The 13,655-nt window shown below is 42.3% G+C and overlaps 1 protein-coding gene across 1 annotated transcript in view; it reads left to right on the forward strand.

Annotated features, from left to right (window-relative positions):
- Positions 1–4,314: 4,314 nt before the first annotated feature.
- VPS33A (VPS33A core subunit of CORVET and HOPS complexes) overlaps positions 4,315–13,655 on the forward strand; it is a 21,539-nt gene continuing 12,198 nt past the window's right edge. Inside the window, 8 exon segments of the mRNA XM_087705498.1 lie at positions 4,315–4,442; positions 5,370–5,435; positions 7,454–7,581; positions 8,868–9,057; positions 9,188–9,304; positions 11,595–11,703; positions 11,706–11,768; positions 12,331–12,524. Of these exon segments, the coding sequence (XP_087561624.1) occupies positions 4,341–4,442; positions 5,370–5,435; positions 7,454–7,581; positions 8,868–9,057; positions 9,188–9,304; positions 11,595–11,703; positions 11,706–11,768; positions 12,331–12,524 (969 nt within the window). The 5' untranslated portion in view covers positions 4,315–4,340.

Raw genomic sequence — 13,655 nt, forward strand, 5'->3', positions numbered from 1 at the left:
GGGGGGTGGGGTGCGGGGGAGGAGGTGGGGGTGTCAAACCAGCAGGCCCCGAGTTCTATTTTAGCTCACTTAAAAGCTCTTTGAAATGATGCTGTTAATGTCTCTTATTTGCACTACGTTGCTCCTTTCAAGCTGTACATTTGTTTCTGTCACGTTCTGACACTGGAATGGGTTCACGAGATGAGCTCTTATTTTCTTATTTTCCCAAACGTTTGTTCGTTTCTGTTTTTCCTCGGCTTTGAGGAAAGTCTCGATCAACCGAACACGCGTGAGCGAAAACCTTCGCGCGTGTGCTACTGGTGCAAGATCTAGAAGTAGTGCCTTCCTGTCTGCGAGATTTCTTTTTTAACAGTGCGAGATTTTGTTGAGGCAAAAAATAAAAATACCCAGAAAAGAGTTCAGCCACTGTGGGGGAAACATATATATATTTCGCGGGTGTTAGTATGTAGGTCTCTAGTTATTCGGGTTTTCTCCCGCGTAAAATTGGAGATGTCTTGGCGACGTTTCGACGAAGTCTCATTCGTCATCTTCAGGCTTCCTGGAAGCACCACGCCTGAAGAAGCCTGAAGATGACGAATGAGACTTCGTCGAAACGTCGCCAAGACATCTCCAATTTTACGCGGGAGAAAACCCGAATAACTAGAGAGCTACATACTAACACCCGCGAAAACCTCAGAAAACATATATATATATATATATATGTATATATATATTTCCCCTAACAAAACCTCTCCAGCTGTGCGTTTGAGAAATCTCCCTCCTGTTTTTTTCAGCTTCTGTAGAGTTGTACATAAGTACATATATAAATATATTTAAGAAAAACAAAGATTTATATTTTGGAAAACAATCCGATTGTCTTTAGTGTTTCTGTCATTCTGAAAAATGAGGGCTCTTGTGTACCGTAACTTGATTCAATGACTTTAAAACAGCCTCAAAAAAACTTTTCTGAATTTAGGTGGGTGGGTTTGAGAGGGGGGGATAATGGGGCAAGTTTGCATGTACCAAAAAAAGGACAAAAAAAAGGGAAGGGATTTTTTTTTTCTCATCAAAAGTCCGTCCTGAAATCAAGACCATTTTTTTTTATTTAAAAATTACATTTAAGATGTAATTACATTTAAGATGTAATTTATTTATTTTCCCCTGAGTTGGAATTTTGTTCCAGGTGAATGTAAAATAGGAAACTCAATGTTGAAATAATAAGGGGAAGTTTCTAAGAAGCGGATACCTTATGAGAACATTTTAAGAAGTATAAAACGGAGCAGATTTCTGAGTGGAAATTCAGTTTTCATGCTAATTTAGTGCCCGGGGCGTTCCTATGGAGTTACTCCGTCACTCTGAGTAAATGCTTACCGAGTAAATGCCGCATACTCAGAGAGAGAAAGAGAGAAAGATGCCACCGCACTGGTTTTGCTCTCTTCTTTTGAATGTCACAAAAAGAAATGTAAAGAAAACACTACCAGCCTTCCTTGCATAATGGAAGATTTTAACTCTTCTATAACCATGTTTGGGTTTATCTGTGTTTCTTTTTAACACGCGCACACACACAGATCTAGAGAGAGGCACATAATCTGTGCTAGTTATTAATTATTCCCAGATTACAATCAGTATTTGGCCTATGAGGTTTTTTTTTAATAAATCAATGTAACTGAACTTTGGAGTAAAGAATGTATTATAGGGATAGTCATTAAAAAAAAGCAGGGAAATCAGTATTAAACTAAACCAACTGTACTGTATCTTTAATAAAGGGATTATTCTCTACTCATTAGCCTTGCGTCCTGCTTGATATCCTCGTGCAGCGTGATTACTATTAGGAGACAAGAGCAAAACACAGCACACAGAGACTTCCACATTTAACAGTGATTTATATACAACATATACAGAAATATACGTGGTAGCAAATACCTGACAAGCAATCAATCTTCTTAACACTACCTGAGAAATTAGAATTTACCGGACACAAGGAGAGAGATACATTAGGAGAGAGATAGACTCTGTCTCTCATGGCCTCCTTTATATAGACCGCTTCTTAAAGGGGCAATAATCCGGCTTCTTAAAGTGGCAATACCTCTGCTGACTCATCCTCATTTCATCATCAGGTTACAGCCTTACATTGGCTGGTCAGCTTTAAATCATCATTACCCTGACTTGTTCGAACAACAATGCTGGCCAGCCTGATGATAATTTGCCAGAATGAGTTATTTAAAGGCACATCAACTTCGAAAGTGTTAAGCTGTTAAATTTGTTTGTTTATTTAGCATATGGCATCTACAGATGTCATACAATTGCTGATGTACAACACTGTAAAGCACATTAAACATACAAACACAAATATAAGGTTAAAGCAGCAGATAGGCAGATGATAAGTTAGGTGGGTGGATGGACGATAGGCAAACAGATATGATAGATATAGAGGATGGATAGATGGATGAGATAGATAAGAGATGATGGATGGATGATAGGCAGAGATAGACAAAATGCTGCTAAAGGATGGATGGATATAAAAATGAGATAGATAATAGATTATGATAGGTAGGTAGACATGGATACCTAATATACATATATAGCAATAGCAGTTAGACTTATATACCGCTTCATAGGGCTTTCAGCCCTCTCTAAGCGGTTTACAGAGTCAGCATATCGCCCCCACAGTCTGGGTCCTCATTTCACCCACCTCAGAAGGATGGAAGGCTGAGTCAACCTTGAGCCGGTGAGATTAGAACCGCTGAACTGCAGATAACAGTCAGCTGAAGTGGCCTGCAGTACTGCACCCTAACCACTGTGCCACCTCGGCTCTATATAAAGAAAAAAAACATGGGCAATACTTAGAGCCACCATAATATGGGACCACAGAATTGCAATAGGACAGATACTATGATTCAACATCAAAGAGGTTGTGAAAGATCGGGAGATGTGATGCACGCCTCCTTACAGACCGAAAGGGAATCCTGGCCAGCGGCCATCCTCCTGCCTTGGCCTCTACTAGTGGTGTCCAACCTCAACCACTTTGAAGACCTGGGGACTTCAACTCCCAGAGTTCCTTTGCCAGCTGGAGGATTCTGGGAGTTGAAGTCCACAAGCCTCCACAGCACTAAACCAAGCTCACTTGCTGGCAGAGAACAGCCAATCAAAGCCAAGCTGGCTGTGGGGATTCTGGGAGTTGAAGTCCCCCCACTCTTTTCAAAAAAGTTGCTGGATTGCGCAGAGGTGGACAGGTTAACAATGGAATTAAAAGACAAAGAAGAAACGGATTATTATATGATTTGGAACATATGGTATCATTGGCTAGAACATAGTTGTAAAGATCACGCGTAAAGCTTACTTAAGAGTTATATCAAAATGGAAAGGTACTCTATATATTTGTAAATATTGATCCAAGTTATAACTAAAAGGTACGATGTATAGATATATGAATAAATTATACCATGATGTATATCATTGGAAAGAAAGAAAACTGAAATAGCCATGATGTAAACATGAGCAATACTGACACCGAAACCCTGTGAAGAGTGGAGATGCGGTGTAAATGTTGAAATACGATTAATGAAAATATTTTGAAATAAATAAATAAAATAAATAAATAAAATAAACAAAATAAAAATAACAAATAAATATAAATATAAATAAATAAATAAAACAAATAAAAATAAATAATAAGCAAAATAATAAACAAAAAAATAATAAAATAATAATAAACAAATAAACAAAATAAATAAATAAAACAAATAAATAATAATAAAATAAAATAATAAAATAATAAAATATAAAATAATAATATAAAATAAAAAATAATAAAATAAAACAAATAAAATATAATATAATAATAAATAAAATAAAGAAAATAAAGAAAATAAATAAAATAAATAAAATAAATAAAATAAATAAAATAAATAATAAATAAAATAAATAAAATAAAATAAATAAAATAAAATAAAATAAATAAATAAATAAATAAATAAATAAATAAAATAAAATAATAAAATAAATAAAATAAATACATAAAATAAAATAATAATAAAATAAAACAATAAAATAATAAAATAAATAAAATAAAATACATGAAATAAATAAAATAAAATAATAAATAAAATAAAATAAAGTGGCAAAACTAAAGGCCTCTTGCCCACTTTCCTCCCCTTCCCGGCAGCGGGTCAGGACCCCCGCCCCCTAAGCAGCCTCCTTCCTCCTCCTCCTCCTCCTCCTCCTCCTCCTCCGCCCAGAGCCTCACCTGAGCGCCCAGGTAAGAGCCAGGAACGCCTCGAATCGGAGGGAGGCGTGGCCACGCATAGGCCCCGCCCACTGGCGCCTCACGTGACCGGCGTGGGCGTGGCGGCGCATCGGCCATGGCGGCTCATCTCAGTTCGGGCCGCGTCCCGTTGACGGCGCTGAGGGAAGCCGGGCGGAGGGAGCTGCGCGCCTTCCTCGACAAATGCGCCGGATCCAAGGTGAGCCGGGACGCGCCCCGCCGACGGGGGTGGGGGGTGGTGGCGAAGACCCATCCTCCACTGCCGGCCAGGGATGATGGGTCCCCGAGTCCTCCCCCCCCGCCCCTCCTCTCTCTAACCTCTTATTATTTTTCATGATTATCCTCCCCCTTCCGTGTAATTGGTCGGCATTTCTTATGCATTCAGACTATTCCGCCTTGGTATTTTTAAATGATCGTCTTTCATCTTGCATTGATGTCATTCTGCATTGGTATTTATTCTGAATTGATATTTATTCTGCGTTGATGTTTATTCTGCATTGCTATTTATTCTGCATTGATATTTATTCTGATATTCTCAAGCATTATTTAAATCATCTTTATTTGTTATTCATCGATAGTATAGTGCAATGCTATTATTCTGCGATATATTTATTGCCTTTTGGTATTTTTCATTATCATTCTTTGCTATTCAGTGAATAATATACACTGATGCTCTAATCCGATATTTATTATGTGTTGATATTTTAAATTATCATTTGTTATTCATTGGTATTATTCTAGATTGATATTGCAAATTGCTATTTTAAATTAACATTTGTTATTCATTGATATTATTCCGTTGCTTTGCATGTACAATGAGAGCTTCTGCACCAGGGATAATTGTGTGTCTAATCACATTTAGCCAAATAAAGTATTCTATGTCATTGTGTGTTTGTATGTTTATGCATTGATATTTTTATTATTAATCATCAAGGTTCAGTGTTTATTATAGAATAGAACAGAATCCTTATAGGTTGATATTCTTGTTAGTCATTGATATTTTAAATTCATTGATTTAATTCATTGTTACTTATTGGTATTTATTATACATGGATATATTTATAGGTCCTTCAAAGTGTTTTTCAGTAGGTTGTGATATACTTAAATCTGTTTTTTCCCTCCTTAGGCCATTGTGTGGGACGAATATCTTACTGGGCCCTTTGGATTGATTGCACAATATTCTCTTTTGAAGGTAAGATATGAGCAAGGGTTATAAAAAATGCTAGAAATGTGATAATGCACTAAGTCTTTCATTTAAAAAGTTTGCATGTTCTCTCCCTGTGGAATTTTTTAAAAAACCACATTTAAAAAAAACACACAAGGAGAATACAAATACATTCAAGATTTAAAAGATGCAACACTTAGTGATATCAAGGTTACTAATAAGCTATCAAACCGTACTAGGAAACAAAACAATATAAATTGAAAGATGCATGGTTATAGTCATAAGTGGGGAGAGATAGATACTAGGAAGGAAGAGAAGAAGAATAGTAATGCAGTCTTAGTAAATTATTTGATGGTGTTGTGGGAATTATTTGTTTAACAGAGTGATGGCGTTCAGTGGATAACTGTCCTTGTGTCTAGTTGTTCTGGTGTGCAGTGCTCTATAGCGTTGTTTTGAGGGTAGGAGTTGAAACAATTTATTTTCTTTTTGACTCGTGCAGTGTGCAGGTCCTCAATGGAAGGCAGTTGGTAGTAATTGTTTTTTCTGCCCTTCTGATTCTCCTCTGAAGTCTCTGTCTGTCTTGTTATGGTTTATGGTTTATTAGGATTTGTATGCCGCCCACTCTCGAGAGACTCAGGGCGGCTTACAGATAAAAAGCAGGAAGGGGGAACATATAAAAATTAAAAAGAACAGACATTAAAATTTCACAACATTCATATAGCTTGGAATGGGGCTGGATAAATCAACAGCCCCAGGCCTGCCGGAACAGCCAGGTCTTAATCGCTTTGCGGAAGGCCGGAAGAGTAGTAAGGGTCCGGATCTCCACGGGGAGATCGTTCCATAGGGCTGGAGCAGCTACAGAGAAGGCCCTCCCCCGGGGAGTCACCAGCCGACATTGACCGGCAGATGGAATCCGGAGGAGGCCTAGTCTGTGCAATCTTATTGGTCGTTGGGAGGTGAATGGCAGGAGGCGGTCTCTCAGGTAGCCAGGTCCTAAACCATGTAGGGATTTATAAGTAATGACTAGCACCTTGAAACGTGTCCGGAGACCAATGGTAAGCCAGTGCAGCTCGCGGAGGATAGGTGTCGCTCGCGCGGCTGCATTCTGGACTAACTGAAGTCTTCGAACACTCTTCAAGGGCAGCCCCATGTAGAGCGCGTTACAGTAATCCAGTCTTGAGGTGACGAGGGTTGTTGGGTGTTGGGTTGCAGAGCCAAACCAGACAGTGATGGAGGTGCAGATGATGGACTCAACCATTCCTCTGTAGAATGGAATCAGCAGCTTTTTGGAGAGTTTGAACTTCCTGAGTTGGTGCAGGAAGAACATTCTTTGACGTGCTTTTTTGATGACATTATTGATGTTAGGTGTCTGTTCTGTCCCTCCCTTCACGGCTTGAGAACAAACGGCAAGGACAAACTTAAAAGGAACTTTTCTTTATCAGTTCACAGTTCAAACTGGCTTCCAGCCCAAAAAATAACATAAATACCAGTCTTTGACCAGATAACGTAATGGAAAACAAATCTTTTTTACGGCAACTCAACTTGTACAAAACGAAGGCAAAACACTTCGTCCCAAAGTCTCTGTGAATCAGGGTTACAGACATACAGAGCACTTATCCAAGTGAATCTTACATAAACCACGGCTGATGATCAAACAATGTTGTACAAACCAAGGCACGCACGAAGGAACGTTGACTCCAGCGACTAGGGCATGGAAGCAGCCGTCCTTTTATCTCCAAACTTGCTTCTAACCAGCCCCAGCTGCATACTGAATCTTGTATCCCGAAAAGACTCTCGGCAGACATCTGCTGAGTCACAACAGCTGCCCATTTTAGGTCTTGAGATATGGTAGAAGCTAGAAATCTGTTGATACTGTGTTGTCTAGTATTGCAAGAGGTGGTAGTATGGGAGGGTTTCTCCTAAAACCCTATTTTATATTCTATATATGCTATTGCCTCTAGTTTGAGCCCCCAATCCCCTCTCTTCCTCAAATATTCAGACCAAATTGAATGCCTTCAGAGTTGTTTTTGTTCGTTTCCTTCCAGGAACATGAGGTGGAGAAAATGTTCACCCTCAAAGGAGGCCACCTCCCACCAGCGGATGTCAAGAACATTATTTTCTTTGTCAGGCCCAGGTTAGAGCTCATGGACATCATCGCTGACAATGTGCTCAGGTAAAGGTCACCTGGGGATTTTGAAGGCCAGGCTGGACTTTTTCACAGGGGCAAACTTCACCATTTATGTTGGCGGAGGAAGCTCAGAATATGTATTTGTTCCTCAGTTTTGCTTATTCTTTTTTTAAATCAGATTTTAGGGCTTGTGTCTGTTTTTAGGCTCTCTCCCACTGTCTAATTTTGAATTGGGGTTCCTTATTAATCTAAATCAGTCTTGGCAACTTTACGTTGTGGATTTCAACTCCCTGAATTCCCCAGCCAGCCGTGACTCATGAATTCTGGGAGTTGACGTCCACAAGTCTTAAAGTTGCCAAGATTGGACACCCCTGATCTAAGTAGCGATGACTTAATATTTAATAAATTAATAGAATGGAATTTTTATTGCCCAAATGTGTTTGGACACACAAGGAATTTGTCTTCGGTGCATATGCTCTCAGTGTACATCATTCTTCAAGGTACAACACTTAATGATAGTCATAGGGTACAAATAAGCAATCAAATCATATTAGGAAACAATCAATATAAATCATAAGGATACAAGCAACAAAGTTACAGTCATAGATAGTCCTAAGTGGGAGGAGATGGGTGAGAGGAACGATGAGAAGACTAATAGTAATAGTACGGCAGCCTTAGTGAATAGTTTGACAGTGGGGAGAATTATTTGTTTAGCAGAGTGATGGCGTTAGGGGAAAAACTGTCATTGTGTCTAGTTGTTCTGGTGTGCAATGCTCTACTAATGTTGTTTTGAGGGCAGGAGTTGAAACAGTTGATGTCCAGGATGTGAGGGATCTGTAAATATTTTCACGGCCTTCTTTTTTACTAATAAATGAATGGAGTGCTATATTGAATGAATGAATGAATGAATAAATGAATGAATGAATGAATGAATGAATGAATGAACGAACGAACGAACGAACGAATGTTTATTTGAACTGGTCTAGAGACTATTAAAATTGCGTGACCCGACAAATGCGCGAACGACAAAACCGCGCCGACAAAACCGCGGCGCTAAAACTGCGATGTCATCAACGCACCGACAACAGCGCGCCGACAGAAGCGCGATTTAAGTTAAGGTAAGGGTTAGATTTAGGGTTAGGGTTACAGCGCGCTTCTGTCGGCGCGCTGTTGTCGGCGCACTTCAGCGCTCATTCGTCGGCGCGCTTTAGAACTCGCGGTTTCGTCACCGCGGTTTAGTCAGGCGCGCTTTTGTCGTTCGCGCATTCGTGGTGGAACCTAAAATGGAGCTGGGGGAGGCTTGATCGGATAAAAACCTTCTCTCTTTCCAGTGAAGATAAAATCCGCTGTCCGCAGCGGGATTTCCACATCTTGTTCGTGCCGCGTCGCAGTTTGTTGTGCGAGCAGCGCCTCAAAGAATTGGGCGTGCTGCACTGCTTCGTTCACCGAGAGGAATACAGCCTGGACCTCATCCCCTTCGATGGAGACCTGCTGTCCATGGAGTCAGAAAACGCCTTTAAGGTCAGAACCCGCGCACAGAGCTGAGGAGGCCACTCCTGAGACGGAGAACCCCGGGCGCTCCACGCCTCCTTTCTAATGGCAGGAAGTGCTGGCTTCCTGGAAGATTGAGAGTGACTTCCCTTTCTCGTAGGAGTGTTACTTAGAAAATGACCAGACCAGCCTCTACCACGCGGCGAAAGGACTCATGACGCTCCAGGCTCTCTACGGGACCATCCCGCTCATCTTTGGGAAAGGAGAGTGTGCACGGGTAAAAAAAATACGCTGGGAAGTCTGTCCTTATTTGTGGCTCAGTTTGGCTTCCTGCCAGCCTCTTTTGCAACGAGGGCCCCTTTGTTCTGATAACTTAAACCAGCAGCGTCCAACCTTGGCAACTTAAGAAGACCTGTGGGCTTCAACTCCCAGAACTCCTTGGCCAGCTGGAGAATTCTGGGAGTTGAAGTCCGCAAGTCTTACGAGTTGAGCATTGAAGTCCACAAGTTGAGACAGTCCACAAGTCTTAAGAGTTGAGACTTGAAGTCCACCAGTCTTAAAAGTTGAGACTTGAAGTCCACCAGTCTTAAAAGTTGAGAGCTGGACGTCCACCAGTCTTAAAAGTGAGAGCTGGACGTCCACCAGTCTTAAAAGTTGAGAGCTGGACGTCCACCAGTCTTAAAAGTTGAGACTTAAAGTCCACCAGTCTTAAAAGTTGAGAGCTGGACGTCCACCATTCTTAAAAGTTGAGATTTAAAGTCCACCAGTCTTAAAAGTTGAGACTTGAAGCCCACCAGTCTTAAAAGTTGGGACTTGAAGTCCACCAGTCTTAAAAGTTGAGACTTGAAGCCCACCAGTCTTAAAAGTTGGGACTTGAAGTCCACCAGTCTTAAAAGTTGAGACTTGAAGTCCACCAGTCTTAAAAGTTGAGACTTGAAGTCCACCAGTCTTAAAAGTTGAGACTTGAAGCCCACCAGTCTTAAAAGTTGGGACTTGAAGCCCACCAGTCTTAAAAGTTGAGACTTGAGGTCCACCAGTCTTAAAAGTTGAGGACATGAAGCCCACAAGTCTTAAAAGTTGAGACTTGAAGTCCACCAGTCTTAAAAGATGAGACTTGAAGTCCACCAGTCTTAAAAGTTGAGACTTGAAGCCCACCAGTCTTAAAAGTTGAGACTTGAAGTCCACCAGTCTTAAAAGTTGAGACTTGAGGTCCACCAGTCTTAAAAGTTGAGACATGAAGCCCACAAGTCTTAAAAGTTGAGACTTGAAGTCCACCAGTCTTAGAAGTTGAGACTTGAAGTCCACCAGTCTTAAAAGTTGAGACTTGAAGTCCACCAGTCTTAAAAGTTGAGAGCTGGACATCCACCAGTCTTAAAAGTTGAGACTTGAAGTCCACTGGTCTTAAAAGTTGAGAGCTGGACGTCCACCAGTCTTAAAAGTTGAGACTTGAAGCCCACCAGTCTTAAAAGTTGAGACTTGAAGTCCACCAGTCTTAAAAGTTGGGAGCTGGAAGTCCACCAGTCTTAAAAGTTGAGACTTGAGGTCCACCAGTCTTAAGAGTTGAGACTTGAAGTCCACAAGTCTTAAAAGTTGAGACTTGAAGTCCACTGGTCTTAAAAGTTGAGACTTGAAGCCCACAAGTTTTAAAAGTTGAGACTTGAAGCCCACAAGTCTTAAAAGTTGGGAGCTGGAAGTCCACCAGTCTTAAAAGTTGAGACTTGAAGTCCACCAGTCTTAAAAGTTGAGAGTTGGAAGTCCACCAGTCTTAAAAGTTGAGACTTGAAGTCCACTGGTCTTAAAAGTTGAGACTTGAAGTCCACAAGTCTTAAAAGTTGAGACATGAAGTCCACCAGTCTTAAAAGTTGGGACTTGAAGTCCACCAGTCTTAAAAGTTGAGAGTTGGAAGTCCACCAGTCTTAAAAGTTGAGACTTGAAGTCCACTGGTCTTAAAAGTTGAGACTTGAAGTCCACAAGTCTTAAAAGTTGAGACATGAAGTCCACCAGTCTTAAAAGTTGAGACTTGAAGTCCACCACTCTTAAAAGTTGAGACTTGAAGTCCACCAGTCTTAAAAGTTGGGAACTGGAAGTCCACCAGTCTTAAAAGTTGAGATTTGAAGTCCACCAGTCTTAAGAGTTGAGACTTGAAGTCCACAAGTCTTAAAAGTTGAGACTTGAAGTCCACCAGTCTGAAAAAGTTGAGAGCTGGAAGTCCACAAGTCTTAATGTTGCCAAGTTGGGACACTCCTGATTTAGACACAAAATTGAGATCCATGGAACTTTTGCCGCTAATACACAGTGCTTGAAGGTCCTAACCCCAGACAGTCAAACCACAAGAACAGTAGATATCCCGCCACCTAATTTGCGCATAGAGCAAACGTAATGTCTGAAGTAGACCGAGGTGGTGGAAACCAGGGTGGGTTGGAAGGACCTTCTGCTTGGCATGGATGTCTAGGAATTGAGAGCTGACTCAGCAGAGCAGGGCGCGAGAAACGTAGCTTTGAAGGCGCCTGGTGAAGTTGAATCTTTGTGGCCTGGTCCGCGAATCTCCTGGATTCTCTGACTTGCAGCATGTGGCGAACATGATGATCCGCATGAAGAGGGAGTTTTCGGGGATCCAGAACCCCATCCTGCCCGTCTTCGATACCCTCCTCCTGCTGGACCGCAACGTGGATTTGATCTCCCTCTGGCTACCCAGCTGACCTACGAGGGCCTGATTGACGAAATCTACGGGATTCAGAACAGTAAGTAAGACGGTGACCCAGGAGGTGGAATCTCTCGATTCCTCTCAGCCTGGCCTGCCTCGCAGGGCCGTTAGGAGGAAAATGGGAGGAAGCAGGTTCCATAGACCGCTCTCAGCTCCTGAAACCAAGTCATATACACGCTGGCTTTCCACTTACAACAGTTCGGTTTAGTGACTGTTCAAAGTTACGACAACACTGGGAAAAGGAACTTACGTTTTTCACCTTTGCGACGTTTCCAGCATCCCCATGGTCAAAATTCAGATGCTGGCAACCGTCTCATATTTATGACCGTTGCTTGTCTCCCTCTTGCGACCTCCTGACAATGGGGAAGCGAGATTCACTTAACAACCAGGTTACTGACTTATCCACTGCAGTGATTCACTTAACAGCAGATGCAGGAAAGGTCGTAAAAAAGGGGCAAAACTCAGTTAACCAACGTCTCACTTAACTGGGTTCAATTGTGGTCATAAATTGAGGACTAGCTGTGTATCTTCAATGTGTCTCTCCCGGGCTTTTCTTTAAAACACCCGGTCTCATTTCGCGTTTCCTCAATGTTTGGCAGCCTACGTGAAACTTCCCCCCGAGAAATTTGCTCCGAAGAAGCAGGGGGAGGCCGCGAAGGAGCTCCCCACCGAGGCCAAGAAGCTGCAGCTGAACTCCGCCGAGGAGCTGTACGCCGAGATCCGCGACAAGAACTTCAACGCCGTGGGCAGCGTCCTGAGCAAGAAGGCCAAAATCATCTCGGCTGCTTTTGAGGTAAGAAAGCAATGGCCAATCTTGGCCACTTGGAAGGCCCGTGGACTTCAACTCCCAGAATTCCCCTGCCAGCCACATCTGCTGTGCTCAGGAAGGGCAGAATAGCAATAGCAGTTAGACTTATATACCGCTTCATAGGGCTTTCAGCCCTCTCTAAGCGGTTTACAGAGTCAGCATATCGCCCCCAACAACAATCTGGGTCCTCATTTTACCCACCTCGGAAGGATGGAAGGCTGAGTCAACCTTGAGCCGGTGAGATTTGAACCGCTGAACAGCAGATAATAGTCAGCTGAGGTGGCCTGCAGTACTGCACCCTAACCACTGCGCCACCTCGACTCGAAACCCATCCTCCATCTTCTCTTAGAATCCAACTGCCGTATTTTTCGGACTATAAGATGCACTGGAGTATAAGACTCACCATGATTTTGAAGAGGTAAATTTAAAATAAAAAGGTTTTTGCACTCTGCAGGCCCCCCAAACTCTGCATGCCTCATTTTTTGCAAAAAAAAAGTGGGGGGGGACATGTAGAGATTTGGATGGCTCTTAGAGTGTTCCTGGGGGCTGGGTGGGGGGAAGGCAGAAATGAGCAAAAAAACAGCCAATTTTTCACAAACTGGACGTTTTTTTGCAAAAAAGGGGAGGCTTTGGGAAGCTTGTAGAGTGCTCCGGCGGGGGGCAGAAAGCCCCCATTTTTTTGCTCTTTTTTTGCCCTCCCCAGCCCCCAGGAGCACCTGGAAGCCTCCTAAAGGCTCTGCACGGCCATTTTTGCGAAGGGGGCGGGGTTTCAGGAGGCCAAAAATGCTGCATTTGGTGTATAAGACGCACCCAGATTTTCACCCTCTTTTTTGGGGAGGGGGGCGGGGAAAGGTGCGTCTTATACTCCGAAAAATACGGTACGTTGTGACCAATCCACTGCAGGTAGTCCTTACAACAGTTCATTTAGGGACGGGTTGAAGTTACAACGGCAGTGAAAAAGTGACATACGACCATTGCAGCCTCCCCTGCGGTCGCATGATCCGAATCCACATCCTTGCTAACTGAACTCATAGTTACGACGGTTGCAGGGTGGCCTTCTGGCAAGCGAAGTCCGTGGAGAAGCCAGTTTATGTTCCCCCCCCCCACATTGACTTA

This window comes from Thamnophis sirtalis, unplaced genomic scaffold (assembly GCF_051295495.1).
Source record: "Thamnophis sirtalis isolate CommonGarterSnake01/CBP01778 unplaced genomic scaffold, rThaSir2_p1.2 scaffold_2, whole genome shotgun sequence".
Lineage (NCBI taxonomy): Eukaryota > Metazoa > Chordata > Lepidosauria > Squamata > Natricidae > Thamnophis > Thamnophis sirtalis.